Source organism: Cynocephalus volans, chromosome 4 (genome assembly GCF_027409185.1).
Source record: "Cynocephalus volans isolate mCynVol1 chromosome 4, mCynVol1.pri, whole genome shotgun sequence".
Classification (NCBI taxonomy): Eukaryota; Metazoa; Chordata; class Mammalia; order Dermoptera; family Cynocephalidae; genus Cynocephalus; species Cynocephalus volans.
The window spans coordinates 83,626,704-83,641,786 of NC_084463.1; the positions used below are offsets into that span (position 1 = coordinate 83,626,704).

The 15,083-nt window shown below is 38.0% G+C and overlaps 1 protein-coding gene across 1 annotated transcript; it reads left to right on the plus strand.

The window, feature by feature from the left end:
• The first annotated feature begins 695 nt into the window (after positions 1 to 695).
• On the plus strand, positions 696 to 1,910 carry LOC134376223 (upstream-binding factor 1-like protein 1). The gene has a single exon (XM_063094848.1). The coding sequence runs from the start codon at positions 696 to 698 to the stop codon at positions 1,908 to 1,910; it is 1,215 nt and encodes a 404-aa protein (XP_062950918.1).
• The last annotated feature ends 13,173 nt before the right edge of the window (positions 1,911 to 15,083 follow it).

Sequence of the window (15,083 nt, forward strand, 5' to 3'; positions counted from 1 at the left end):
ATTCATTCCAAAAAAAATTATCAATCAGCCATTTACTACAGATTTATGTGCCACCCATAAAAAGACCACAGGTGGATGCATGTGGTGAGATCAGTAACTTGTCTCATTCTATTTCCAGCTCTTCAATTGCATCTTTAGTTGTGGGTATCTGGTCTGCACTTAATAAGTGGCCACTCTCAGGGCACCACAAAGTGAATGTTCTTTCCCTTTTAGCCATTCTGCTTTCATTTTAATGTTTTGCTCTCCATCTCCAAGGCTTTACTGTTATCTGAAGTTTCTTGAGTGAGTGGCCTGGTGTTTGACTTCTTCAGTCCCCTTGAAGATAGGCTCTGGTGAAATTTGGCAAAAGGCAGACTGGAGTAAGGGGTTTTGGTGCATATTTTCAACATTTCAAATGTAGCATATGAAAGGAAAATATAAATTCCTATTTAGAAGTAGGTGATTCTTCATTTACTGTATATTGTTAATGGTAAATTAATGACAGAATGGGTATATTACAAGTGGGGTGTAATTTTTCTCATTCATACCATAAAAAGTGAGTAACTTTTTTTCCTCTTTCTCCAAAAAAATATAGAATCAGACATATTGCAGAAATTCCAGAAATAAATCATCTGCTGAGTCTTGAGAGTGAAGTTTGAGCTCCTGCTGAGATATCTGAAGGACTAGGACTTAATAAGCAACCCAAAGACCGAGAAATGGTATTGTACAGAGGACAAGACTGTTGGTCCAGTGAAGACATACTGAGGCTACTGGAATCCATGGAGAATAATCTCCTGTCCAATAACAGTCATTTGTTTAAAACAACCCAATCACATCTAGACTGGGAAAAAGTAGCTTTTAAAGATTTTTCTGGAGAAATGTGTAAGCTCAAGTGGTTAGAGATTTCTGTTAACTTGAAGTTCCATGCTTTGAAAGAATTAGTCCTGGAAGTTAAGGAGCACATTAAAAATACCTACAAAAGCAAAAACTGCAAGAAACATCCAGACTTCCCAAAGAAGCCCCTAACTGCATATAACCGCTTTGTCAAGGAGAACTGGCCTGAGTACTCTCAAAGGAACCCTGAGCTGACCAACCAGGAGCTGAACAAGTTGCTGTCTGAGAAGTACAAGGAGCTCCCAAAGCAGATAAAGCAGAAATATATTGAGGATTTCCAAAAGGGGAAGCAAGAGTTTGAGGAAAAACTGGCTCAGTTCAGAAAAGACCACCCTGATCTAGTTGAGGACTCCAAGAAATCTGGTGTCCCCAAGAGGAGCCATAGCAAAACCCAACAGAAGTTTCAGAGAAATGTGAAAGAAGTGAGGTCTCCTCCAGAAACTGATGAATTTTCCAAGAAGGTGAAATTCCATGGAGAGCCCAGGAAGCCCCCTATGAATGGATACCACAAGTTTCACCAAGATTCATGGTCGAGTAGGGAGCTGCAACATTTGACCCTGAGACAGCGGATGGTAGAGATTGGCAGACGCTGGCAGCACATCCCACAGGGCCTGAAGGAACATTACAGCAGCCAGGCTGAGGAGCTGCAGAAACAGTACAAGGTGGACCTGGATCTCTGGCTCAAGAGTCTGTCTCCCGAGGAATATGCTGCATACAAAGAGGCAACCTATACTAAGCGTAAGAACAGGCCCACGACAGGAGGCCCAAACCCCAAGTTTAGACGAACAGATCTGCAGTCCTTACCAGCAAAGAGTCTTCAGGAAGGACTTGGAAAGGAGCAGGAACTGGAGGTTCAAGGGACAGAATCAACAGAGAATTTTCAAGTCAATTATCATCCCTCATGGGGATCAGAAGAGAATAAGAAGGAAGACGGGGAAGAGGATAATGGCAGTGGAGATGAAGATGAAGAGGATGAATCTGAGGGCAGTGGCTCCAGCTCATCTTCCTCAGGGGACTCAGATTCAGATTCCACCTGAGCTTTGTTCATACATGAAGGGTTGTGAAGTATGCATAAAGCAAATGCACTTCACAGGGCCTGGTTTTCCAAAGTCTTGCAGTTTCAAATATTGACCTTGCGAAAGACAGGAAATTTACCCCAGGCTGTATAGCCTCTGTTGTAAGATAAAGAATTGTAACACAGCAAGATTGCTGGTTCAAAGACAGACAGGTTACTGATTGATATGTAAAGATACTGGGAAATTGCTGTAAGAAGAGAATGTTTGCTAAAATCAAGCTTTTGTTGTAAATTGCATTATAGAATGTCACCTTACTGAATGTTACCAGCTTCTTTTGTTAAATTGGTTAAACTGTTCTTAGCAAAAACCCCACCTATGTTCTCTTCCTGTAACTTTCTGGTCTGGAGAATAAGTGCAGGAAGAGAACCCCAATTCATGGTTAATTTCCCAAATGGAAGGAATTCCTCTATCTTGAGGGTTCTGGGAGATTAACCCCTTTTCAGGGCTTCTCACTGCTCAGAAGAGATAGGCTTTGAGAAATCTTTGGTGGCTCTTTCACCCAGGGGGAAAGGGTTGACAAATCCGTGGGAGGCAAAGCAACAAAGGGTTGAACAGAGAACTTTCCAGCAAAAGTTCAGGGCATCCATGTCAAGGGAAGAGAACTCTTCTGCTCCTTTTTACTTCCTTGCTTCAATATAACATAGGACAAGTTGGGAAGAAGGCAACTTGGAGCAATACTCTCTGTATCGGGCCCATAAATTGGGAGGCAAGAACCTATTTGGAGAATGAGTATAACTATGAGTCAGTTTCCCCCCGCCCCATCCCTCCAATATCACCCCTGGAGAAACTTTATGCAGTTAAGGCTCTCAGAATAAACAAAGGGATGCTTGGGATGTTGGGGACACCCTGGATTAGACTGAATATTCCTGAAGTAAGAAATTTTACTTTGCTCATTTTTGTCCTGCCAGAGGTGGTAGGGGTCACCCATGAGCCTGTGACCCCTACCTTCTCTGTGGAACTGTCCCTCAGAGCCCTGCACTGAATCTAGAGTGGGGAATATTTGATGAGAGGTAGGGCAGGTGCCTTAAGAAAATTGTCATACACCTGATATCTCTCTCCCCTCTCTTTGAAGTAAGTAGTTGGCCATTCCCACACCTGGACGTGGGCAGAGTCGTAGAAGCAGCAATACTTCTATATGTGTAGTTATGTCTTAGCTCTTAGTGAGACTGTTCTTACTAATTAAAAAAATGTAAATTAGAAAAACAAACAAACAAACAAAAACTTGTGTGCTTCATTAAAGTGATGTTCCACATAGAATCAATGCCTCATGGCTTTAGGCACTGGTTTTCCAAGTGGTGTTTGTATTCATTCTGGACAGAAGTGCCAAATGCTTCCTGCTCCTCCAGATGTAAATAAATGTCACCCTTGGCATTCAGGGTAGATAGAGAAATATATAGAAATATATAGACATAAATAGTACAATATTTTTTTACAGTATCTGGTCTGTCTGAATTCACGCAGTAGTATCATTGCTTTAATTATTTTGGTTTACTTGTATGTTTGAAAATCTACTGAAGGCTACTGCCTTCTCATTAGACTTTTTTGCCCCAATATGCCTAGCTATTGTTGTATTTTGTTGTCATGAATATTAGCATTACAGAAGTAGTTGTATCCTTTTGATATGAACACCATTGAGGATTGAGTGTTTATTTTGCTCTTACATATTTTATTGAATTGTTATTTATCGGTGTTTTTCTAGGTAAACAATAAGTTTCAGAAAATAATGGCAATATTTATGATTTTTATACTTCTAATTTCTTTCTCTTTCTAAATGTGTTGAATGGAATATCCAGAGCAGTGTTAGCTAATAACAGTGATATGTTTGTGTCTTGCTTCTGGCTTTGAAGCTAATGCTTACAGGATTTGCAACCATGGAAATTGTGCTCATATATACATTTAAAATAAATTATAGCATTTTAAGAAGATGCCTATTTACTTATATTATTAATTGGTTTTAGTTCATAATGTGTTGTAGTACATTGAATTGTGTCCCCCAAGTTTGATGTATTAGAAACTTGGCCCCCACTGTTACTGATAAGAGGGTGGGAAATCTTATTATGGTAATTGAAAGGTGGAGCCTTGAAGTGCTAATTGTAGGAGCGTGCCACAGTGAATGGATTAAAAACAGTGGTCAAGGGCATGGTTCTGGGGGCTTTAAAAGAAGAGAGAAGAGAGTCTTTCTTTCTCTCTCTGCTCTCTCTCCTTCTACCATCTTGCAATGTGAGATGCCTGGGTCATTACTGCCACCACCAGAGTGAATTTGGACTTCCCAAGCACAGAAAATGTAAGCAATAAATTTCATTTTCTTAATAAATTACACAGTTTCAAGTATTTTGTTATAAGCAACAGAAACAGTAATACATGTGTTTTAATTTTTATCCAATGCCTGTTATTATATATCAATGTGATTTTTCCTTTGTATATTAGTCAGAGTTCTCCAGAGAAACAGTAACAATATAGAGGAAGAGAGAAGAGAGGCTTGTTATGAGCAATTGACTTACAAAGTTATGGAGCCTGAGAAGTTCCATGATCTGGTATCTGCAAGCTGGATACCTAAGAGGGCTGTTGGTGTAGTAGTTATGAGTCTGAAGGCCTGAGAACCAGGGAACTGATAATGTGAATCTCAGTTCAAGGGCAGGCCCTCAATGGGTGGGATGGTTTTTTGGGGGAGGACAATCTGCTATGTCCACCAATTCAAATTGACACATGAAATTAACCATCACACTTAGTTTTGTTAATAGAAAGAATTCTATTCTGTGCTAAAGAATTACCTAATACTGAGCCCTTGTCACTTTTCAGAAATAAATCGACTTGGCTATGCTGTATTGAAAACATGACTAAAGTTTACGCAATTCCTTCAACCATTCTTATGTCAGATATGTTATACTTGTGCAGCGCTTCTGAATATATTTTGAAAATTTGTTACCCCTAAGTTTTCACATTGCATATTCTAGGTTTGCATTGTTCATTTTCCTCCAGACTAATAAGACCTTAGGGGTGCTGGAAACAGAACACTATATATTTAATTAAAGCCCAAGGAATTCTCTCACTTTTTTCCCTAGAAAATTGAAAGAAAATGTACATGTGGGAAAGCAACTAAGGGGAGAAATCTGTCACATAACTGTTTCAGACACACAGACTAAATTATATTAATATTTACTCTCTTTAACATTGCAGAAAATTGTGGAAAAATTGAATGGTAAATACAGAAGGGGTTAACTATGTTCTGTAATGTACACGATGTCATGGAAGACCAGAGGAAGGGCTGGTATACCTTCCTAACAGTGATGCTTGAGCTGAATATTCAAGGAGCTAGTATGTCAAAGAGGAGAAAGGAGATTTCAGGGTTATGAAGTTTATATATTTAATATACTCATTAATTGGCTCTCATTTATCAGACTTTCCTTTTTCTCACATACTATAAATTCCTGGTTTTCCAACATGACCTACTCAGTTTCCTTTGCTGCTTTCTTTTTCATGGGGATCTGCTTATTCTCTTTTAGTCTATGCTCCTTTCCAGCATGAACTTATCATGCCCCGTGCTTTTATCTATCATTCTTAATAGAGATAATAAGTCCCAAATTCATATAAACTCCAAATATAAAAGCTCAGATCACAAAGTGATTATTTCATTGATGTTTTCATCATAGTTTTGCTCTGGAACAACAAAGTAGAAATGTCTGAAATTCAGTATTCACTTTGCTTCCAAATGTAGCTCCTTCTTTGAGCATGCTCTTCCTCGGCAATGATACCACAAATCACCCATCTGTCCAAGTCTTTTTCATTTTATATTACTTACAAACATTTCCCCTGTTTCCTCTTCACCTTCCCAATTAAGTTGACCAGGCTTCTCAATAATAACGCGAGCCCCAAAAGGGTTGTCATAGGATCTTCCAAGCTCTAGTAAAATTTTCATGAATTTCTCGATAATTAATTTTTTATTAGCTTTGCTGGTTGTTAAACACAGAATAAGTAGAGAAGAATAGATTAATGAATGAGAAAATATAATTTAACAATTGACAATTTAGAAATATTTTAATAGTTAAGAGAAAAATATTTTTAATATAAGATATAAAGGTCTTTAAAAGCTTTATCCTAGCTGTGTGTCTGTATACATCTATAATTATATCCATATTATGTATTTTATGAATATATATAATGCAGACTCTAAAATATGTTTCCATGTTTTGTTTTCTTAAAACTAATATTTATTAAAGTCTATTTTCAGTTTTTACCTAATAAACAAAAAAAGTAACAAACAAGGCAGTTCGGGCTCAAAAAATTTCTAATATTTTTACTGCTTTTAGAGTTTTATAAGCAGTTTCAGTAGTATGTTAAGTGTAAATATGTGCTTTTCTTAAGTGTAAATATATGCTTTTCTTATAGCTTCTGGGGATTTAGAAATTTTTATATGAAGTCTAGACGGCTGATGTCTAGATTGAATTCTAAGATTCAATTTATTTAAAAAACACTGTTGCAGTTTATGTCCTTTGTTTCCCTCAATGACATTAAATTTTCAAAACTAGCTTTAAAGACTTGAATCTTTTTACCTCAAGATCTGAAGATACTATAATCACATTTGCCACTAGGTGGTAGTGATCCTGTAGCCCAGGCTAGGTAGTGAGATATACAGATACAATTGGGGCTCTGCTTACAATTTTACATAATGCATTTTTGAATTAATTCAGCACCTACCCACTCTTTTTTAAGACTCATCTTCACTCTGTGAGATACAAAAATGAAAGCCATAATTCCTGACTTCATGACACTCACAGTAAAAGGCAGCATTATTTGGACAAAAAAGCACAAATACTGAAATTGGACACATATAGATTACTATTATGATAAGATAGCATTGGTTAAAATGGATACGGAAAATGTGGTACATCTACACAATGGAATACTACTCAGCTATAAAAACGAATGAAATACTGCCATTTGCAACAACATGGATGGACCTTGAGAGAATTATATTAAGTGAAACAAGTCAGGCACAGAAAGAGAAATACCACATGTTCTCACTTATTGGTGGGAGCTAAAAATTAATATATAATTTCACACACACACACACACACACACACACACACACACACACACACACACACACACACACACAAAACCGGGGGGGGGGAAGGAGATATAACAACCACAATTACTTGAAGTTGATACAACAAGCAAACAGAAAAGACATTGTTGGGGGGGAGGGAGGTTTTGGTGATGGGGAGCAATAATCAGCCACAATGTATATCGACAAAATAAAAATTAAAAAAAATAATAATTGTCTCTTTTCTTACATTTTCTTACCTATATAATCGTGAATTTGGAATAAAATTATAGCTAGATTTTATGAAGTGAAGGTTAGACTTAATGCTTAGGAAGTGTCTCTAATAGCAGATTCACAGAAATTGTGAGGTTGATTTCTATCTTCCTTTCTTGATTTCACCCATAATCCATATTTCCCCTTTACATAATACCAACAAAAGGAAACTTTAAATAATATGTATTATATAGCAAGATGAATTACGTTAAAATAAATAAAAATACAATTAATGAATTTTTTTGCAATGCACATGCCACAATGACTACAATTTTGCTAGAATTTGGTCTCAGTTTTGACCTAAACTATCAATCCAAATATATTTTTAAAGAGCTCTTGTGTTATATATATTGGTACATGCTAATGGTAGGAGACTGTTGGTTGCAATGGCAACTGATAGAAAGTGCAGCACATTTTAAAAAATGTAAAAAATTTTCTGAAAGTCCATTAAAGCGGGGTTTGTCCTTGATAAAATAAGTGTTCAGTAGAAGAAGAGGTATTGGAAGTGGTGTCCAGAGAGAGGGAATAGCATACCCCAAAAATTAAAGTGAAGGAGGGTGTGATGCCTTTGGAGAACTACTTCTACTATTCCTTTATCATGGTCCTCTCTTACAAACAACTTGTAGAAACTACTAAAAGTGCTAAAAACACTGAGATCTGGGTTGGAGGCATTTTTTGTTTATACATTTCCTGTTTTCTGATTTATTCATGAGCAAAAGACAACTGTCTATAGCCTTGACACTGTCATTTTAGTGACTTGCTGCTTAGTGACTCCCCTGTTCTTCTATATCTGATTTGTCTCGATTATATCTGATTTAAATCTTATTTCAGGAATCAGTTCCTGAAAAATTTCTATTCTCATTACTGTCTGCATTAAGCTATCCTTTTCCTATGCTTTTTTGATTTCTTGAATGTTACAGTACATAACACACAGAACAGGGTCTGATGTAAATAACTGTGTTCAATTAAACATATTAACTCAGCCAACTTTCTTGTTGATCAATGTCTTAGTCAGTTCAGACTGCTATAACAAATATACCAAAGTTTAGGCAGCTTAAACTACAAACATTTATTTCTCACAGTTCTGGTGGCTGGGAAGTCCAAGATCCAGGTACTGGCAAATCAAGTGTCTGCTGAGGGCTGCATTTCTGGTTTGCAGATGGCCATCTTCTTATATCTTCAAATGGTAGAGAGCAGAGAGAGAGGAAGCAAACTCTCTCATATGTTTTATCTTAAGGGCACTAATCCCATACATGAGGGCTCCACTCTCCAGACTTCCCAATAGCTCCAATTGTGGACAGGTAAAACTCATCCATGAAGCGAAGTCTACAATCTACTGAGGACAGCAGATGCTGAACAAGGTCTCTGACTGTGAGGTGTGTTGCAAAAGAAGCAGTACCAGACACTATGAGAGCAAAAAATAAAGGAGCTCAAACTAGTATTACAGTCCTTTAAAAGCACTAAAGATAGTAAATGTGAAACACCACCTTTAACTGATATTACCATCAAATTAAGTGAACTAAAATTGGTGTATATTCTTAAACAATAGTGTTTTCTATTTTTTTAAAATTATCCCAACCACTGGCTTAAATGAGACTGTCAAGAACAATGAAAGCTATAAAGTTTACTCTGCTTACACGATAACAATTTAGCCTGCCAGAGTTATAGATAGATCACTTCAGTTCACTCACTACACTTCTCAACCATAGTCTCAAACCCTGGAGGCTGAACGATTATGATTATATCATTAGATTTCCTTTTATCTCTGGCTTATAATTGTGTTAGATGTTTGGAGAACCGCAGAGAGAGAGACAGGTGGGATAAAGGAATACAAGGCCAGGCTATTTATTTTCGTGGATTATTCTCTGTAAAGTAACTTGGGTAGGTAAGTTTCCTTTAATAGAAGGTCATAATTCTTATTAAGAGGACTAATTTATTTGACTCTATTTCTAAGTTTCAGAGACCTCTCCTTTCATTTTTCCTTCTGTGCCTATTGGAAATAACAGCTACACAGGTGCTGACACTGCTTCCTGCACTACTCCTTAGATTTTCTATGTACAACACTTACACCTTGTCCAGAACATGGGTTATAATAGTGAAAAAAGGCTGGAATGATGAGCAAGTTTAAAGCACCCAGAGTTAGCTTGCTGGACATCAAGAAAGATGATGAGAGATTCTTTCTACTCTCTTCATTTCTCTGCACTGTGTTATGAGGTAGAGGGGTGGCATTCAGATGTTTTTAAAAAAATCCAACTTTGGTAATCCACTGTTAGAGAAGAAGACACTGACTTGAATAAAGGAGAGGAAGTGAGGAGAGGGCTTTTGGCTTCTGAATTCAGAGAATGGAGTGAAAAATACATGATTATTGGTCGATTATCTCTGTGCTAAGATAATGCTTAGAAACTTATCACCTATGCTACTGTTTTGTAATTGCTTGTTTACTTATTTTTTTAGAGGAAAGTGTCTTACCTGGTTCTTTTCTTTGCAACCTGCTTGGCATATAGTATGTATTTAAAAGCCACAGTTTTAATTCATGAATGAGAGAAATCAATAACAGAAGGTAGGTAGAACATCAGCTGGAAGGAAATGTGCTTCATTGGTTCTAGGTAAGCCATTAAATGTAAATAGACACTTATAATGGGGCATTTAAAACACCCAGAACATGGGGTCAATTCCTGACTTTCATCTATATTGTATATAAGACATTAAAGGAATTATTTAACCCATAGAAACTTCAAGTTGCTCATATATAATATCAGGACAGTATCATACCTTGTAGGTTTTCTGTGAGGATTCAGAGCAATGTGTGGAAGAACACCTAAGGCCTGGCACATCATAGTCACCCTTATACATTGTTCCTTCCTTTCCCATAGCTGCCTCTAGGTCACAAAAAGGCCTAATGAAAGAGGTTTGAGAAGAAATTGTCCATGTAAGACTTGTGCACTGTACACAAATCCCACACATCGGGATGGCTCACCTCACAAAGACCACGAGACAGAGACCGTTGCAATCTAGCAAGAGGAGTTTATTCCAGCATGCTGGGGTCACTCAGTCTCCTGGACAGGAGCGGCCCCCAGCTCTTAACACAGGCTCTTTTTATACAGTTTTTTAAGACAGACTTTTGCAACAGGATGAGTTGTATACTGCTTACGGGTTATCTGAGGTGACCTTTAGATTTATTGGTGGTCTTTAGCGGGCTGGCACACCGATAAGGAACAGAATATTTCCCAATCATTTATCTTTCTTGTGGTCAGGCCAGGTGGCCTCTAGATAAGGAGCTGGTTCCTGGAATCGGGTGGTGGCTCCTCCCTTCCTGGAATCTAGCATGCCTGGGCCCACCTTGACTCTGCTTGGCCTCTACATAACCCCTTAGAAGCTGCCTTACTTAAAATGGCATTAGTTATATTTTCTCGTTTTTAGCAAGCATTAGTACAGAAGCAAATTGCGTATGTTAAAGTTATATTTTTCTCTACACCCATTCTACTTTTATAAAAAATAGATCATAATAGAGGTAAAATGAAAGAGAAGAAAATTGAATGGTATTGAGGAAAAGATAGCATGAAATATTCAAACTCCAGGAAGCCAAGTAAAATTTAGTATAAAATAAATGAATTTCTAATAGCACATAAAAAAAACTTAGAAGTTGTCTCTTTATTTGAGAAAATAAATCAAGTCAACAATTACAATATCAAAGATGTGATAAGTATTGGTTTTAAAAATGGTATTTATCATAGAATTGTTTTTCCACCATGTATTCTCCATATTTCAAGAACAAAACAAAAGCAGTTTTCTGAAAATATGAAGGAAGTAGAGACAGTTAACTAAACCAGAAATCCTAAGCTTTTATTTCATTTATCAATTATTCAATCCAACATTTCCCAAACACCTATAATATTAGGCATTGTACAAGGGCCTGGATTTACAAGTGCTGTCATACATCTCTTAGTGATGATGACATGTTCTGAGAAATGCATTGCTGGGCGATTTTGGTGTTCTGTGCACATCATAGAGTGTTCTATACAAACCTAGTATAGCCTCTTATACACATGTAGGCCATATGGTATAGCCTATTGCTTGTAGCCAGCATCACACACACACGTGAGTATGCATTGCACTGCAACATTAAGATGTCCATGATGTCACTAGGCCGTAGACATTTTTCAGATCCATCAAAATCTTATGGAACCACAACTGCACATGTGATTGGTCATTGACCAAAATGTTATTATGTGGTTCATTACCATAGTAGAACCTAGACTAGGAAAGGAATCAAGTACCAGATGACCAGATACAGGACTACAGTTTGATGAAAAACCTTTAAAGGTAGGTTTGTGAGGCACTAGAATAGAAACAGGGAGCCTCAAGTCCAGAAAATTAGCTTTCCTGGATGAAAAGAGAGGAAGTGAGTGCTGGGGTAAGGTTCTAACTTCCTGGTGGTTTGAGGTGGTTGTTCATTACCTACAAATTGTGTTGTGTTGGCCCATATCCAATGTTACTTCCTTCTCAGGACTTGATCATGATTTTGTGACCTGAAAGTATGCCAACTATAAAGGGATTCTCACTCTCCCATGTATTTCATAGTTTGAGTCTCAAGTCAGGAAGTGGGTTGTTTCATTTTAGAGAAAGGGGGTGGCAGAAGCAGGACTAGAATTCAGAGCTCCAGACTTCTGATGCCCCAGATTCCATCTGCCTAAAGCCTAGTGTTGGGGGTGAGGAAATGACAGAGTGGGAAAAGTGGCTGAATGAGACTAGAAACTGCTTTCCTCTACCTTCCTCACTTTTGCCAAGTCCTTTCTAACAGGCACATTCACCATATCCTTGGGATGGAAGAAATTGATTTAAGCATTTGTCATTGAGTGCTGGACTTCCACTAGAAATCACAGCCAGTAAGAAGGATAATAGCTTCCTCACGTTAAATAATTATTTTCAGATCAAGTTAAAGGGGTGTGCAATGATGCTACTTGAGGCTCCCAATTCCGTAATCATTATCTGAGAATCCTTGTGCTGCCCCCAAAGCCCCAGCACCACAGCTCTTGGAAGGTGGCTTTGGAGAAGAGGAAGTCACACAGGTGAAGTCACACCCTGGCAGGGGAGGAAGTGTGCACCAACACATGGCATTTTCTGAACATCTAAACCCATAATAAATGAGTAAAAAGAAAAGAAAAGAGGGGCAAAAGGACAAATATGGCTTGCAGGATACAGGAGCTTTGGAGAGAAAGAAGGCAGTGAACATGCCATGATTAAACCACAGCAATCTGATATAAATATAATGGAACCTGAATTGAGTGGGAAAAAACAGACCATTTTTTCTATCCTCTCACACCACAACAGGCAACAACATAAAAGACAGAACTCTGTAACCAAATACATGGGTTTTCCCCCCACACCCTAAACTATTCTGCAACAGACACCAGTTGGGTGCTCTCCAATTCAATTCCAACACTATACACCTGGAGATAGTGTCAGATTCCACAGGTTAAGGGTTCAGTCCTGAAGACGTCAACCCCCTCCATTCTGATGCCAGTCTCAAGTTACAGGTTGTTTTAACTGTGCTTTTAACAGACTGTCTATAAACTGGGTTTCCAAAAACCCTAATCTTGAGTTTGATTAATTTGCTCAGTGGCTCACTGAACTGAGGGAAACACTTATGTTTACCTGTTTATTAGAAAATATATTTTAAAGGATACAAATAAACAGCCAGATGAAGATACATACTGTGAGGTTTGGAAAGGTACTGAGTCCAAGAGATTCTGTCCCTGTGGAGTTGGGGTGCAACACCCTCCCTGCAAGTAAAGGTGAAAACCCCCCATTTGTTTGCTATCCAGAACTTCTCCTAAACAAATTCTCCAGGGGTTTTATGCAAGCTTCATTACATAGACATGATTGATTAAATTACTCCCTATTGGACAGCAACTTAACCTTCAGCCCCTCTGCCTTCCTGGATATTTGGGGGTGGGGCTGAAAGTCCTGCCTTGGTCTTTTCTGTGACCAGCCTCCATCCTGAAGCTGTCTAGGGGCTGCCAAGTCATTAGAATACACAAAAGTGGGGAGTGCATCGAATCTGTGGATCACTTTGGATAGTATAGACATTTTCCATCAAAATACCAAAGACATTCTTCACAGAAATGGAAAAAACAATCTTAACATTCATATGGAACAACAAAAGACCCTGAATTGCCAAAGCAATCCTGAGCAAAAAAAATAAAGCTGCAGGCATAACACTACCTGACTTCAAATTTTACTACAGAGCTATCGTAACCAAAACAGCATGGTACTGGCATAAAATTAGACACTCGGAACAGTGGAGCATAATAGAGATCCCAGAAATCACCCCTCAGGCTTACAGCCATCTGATATTTGACAAAGGCAACAAAAATATACATTGGGGAAAAGACTGCCTCTTCAATAAGTAGTACTAGGAAAACTGGATGTCCATATACAGAAGAATGAAACTAGACATGCACCTCTCACCATGTACTATAATCAACTCAAAATGGATTAAAGACTTAAGTATAAGACCCAAAACTCTAAAATTACTAGGGAAAAATGTAGGCTAAACACTTCATGAACTAGGTCTGGGCACAGACTTTATGAACATGAGCCTGAAAGCACAAGCAACAAAAGAAAAAATAAACAAAGGGACTATATCAGACTAAAAAGCTCTGCACAGCAAAGGAAACAATCACCAGAGTGAAAAGACAACCTACAGAGTGGGAGAAAATTTTTGTTAACTATGCATCCAACAAGGAATTAATATCCATAATATACAAGGAACTCAAGCAATTACACGGTAAAAAAACACAAATAACCCAAATAAAAAATGGGCAAAGGAGCTGAATAGACATTTGAGGGAAGACATACAAATGGTCAACAGGTACATGAAAAAATTCTCAACATCACTAGTCAATAAGAAAATGCAAATTAAAACTACATTGAGATATCACCTCACCCCAGTTAGACTATCTATAATCAAAAAGACAGAGAATAACAAATGCTGGTGATGTGTGAAGAGAAGGGAACACGCCTACACTGTTGGTGGGACTATAAATTAGTACAACCACTATGGAAAACAGTATGGATGTTTCTCGGACAACTACGGATAGATCTTCCATATGATCCAGCAATCCCACGTCTGAGTATATACCAAAGGAATGAAAATCATCATATCAAAGGGATACCTGTACTCCCATGTCCATCGCAGTTCTGTTTACAATGGCCAAGATATGGGACCAAACTAAATGTCCATTGATGGAAGATTGGGGAAGGAATATGTGGTATATATACACCACGGAATACTACTCTGCCATAAAAAGAATGAAATTCTGCCATTCACAGCAATGTGGATGAACTTGGAGAAACTTATGTTGAGTGAAATAAGCAAAGTACAGAGGGATAAATACCACATGTCCTCATAAGTGGGAGCTAAGAGAGAAAGAACTAAGGAAAGAAGGACCACAGTGGTACGTTGGATTTGCAGAGTGAGAGAGAAAACCTAGGGATACAAGTGGAGTGGGGGAGAGGGGATGGGGAGGGAGGTCAGGGATAATTGGGTGGGGGACACGGGGTATAATCACAATTTGTGGCAATGGGCATGCTGCCAGTATGGATCTAGCCATCATATCTTGGGCAAAAGTGGTGACAACCATTTTTGTACCCCATGAATATTCATAACCAATAAAAAAACTAGTATACACAAAGACAGCACTTAGGAGATTCAAAGGATTTTATGAGTTATATACCAGGAAAGGGATGATGAAGACCAAACATACATTTCACAACATCACAGAGTCACATGTGTACTTTAAAATTTTCATGTA

Excerpts from the sequence above, each read along its gene's own strand:
- LOC134376223 (XM_063094848.1), top strand. The coding sequence starts at position 696 with ATGGTATTGTACAGAGGACAAGACTGTTGGTCCAGTGAAGACATACTG.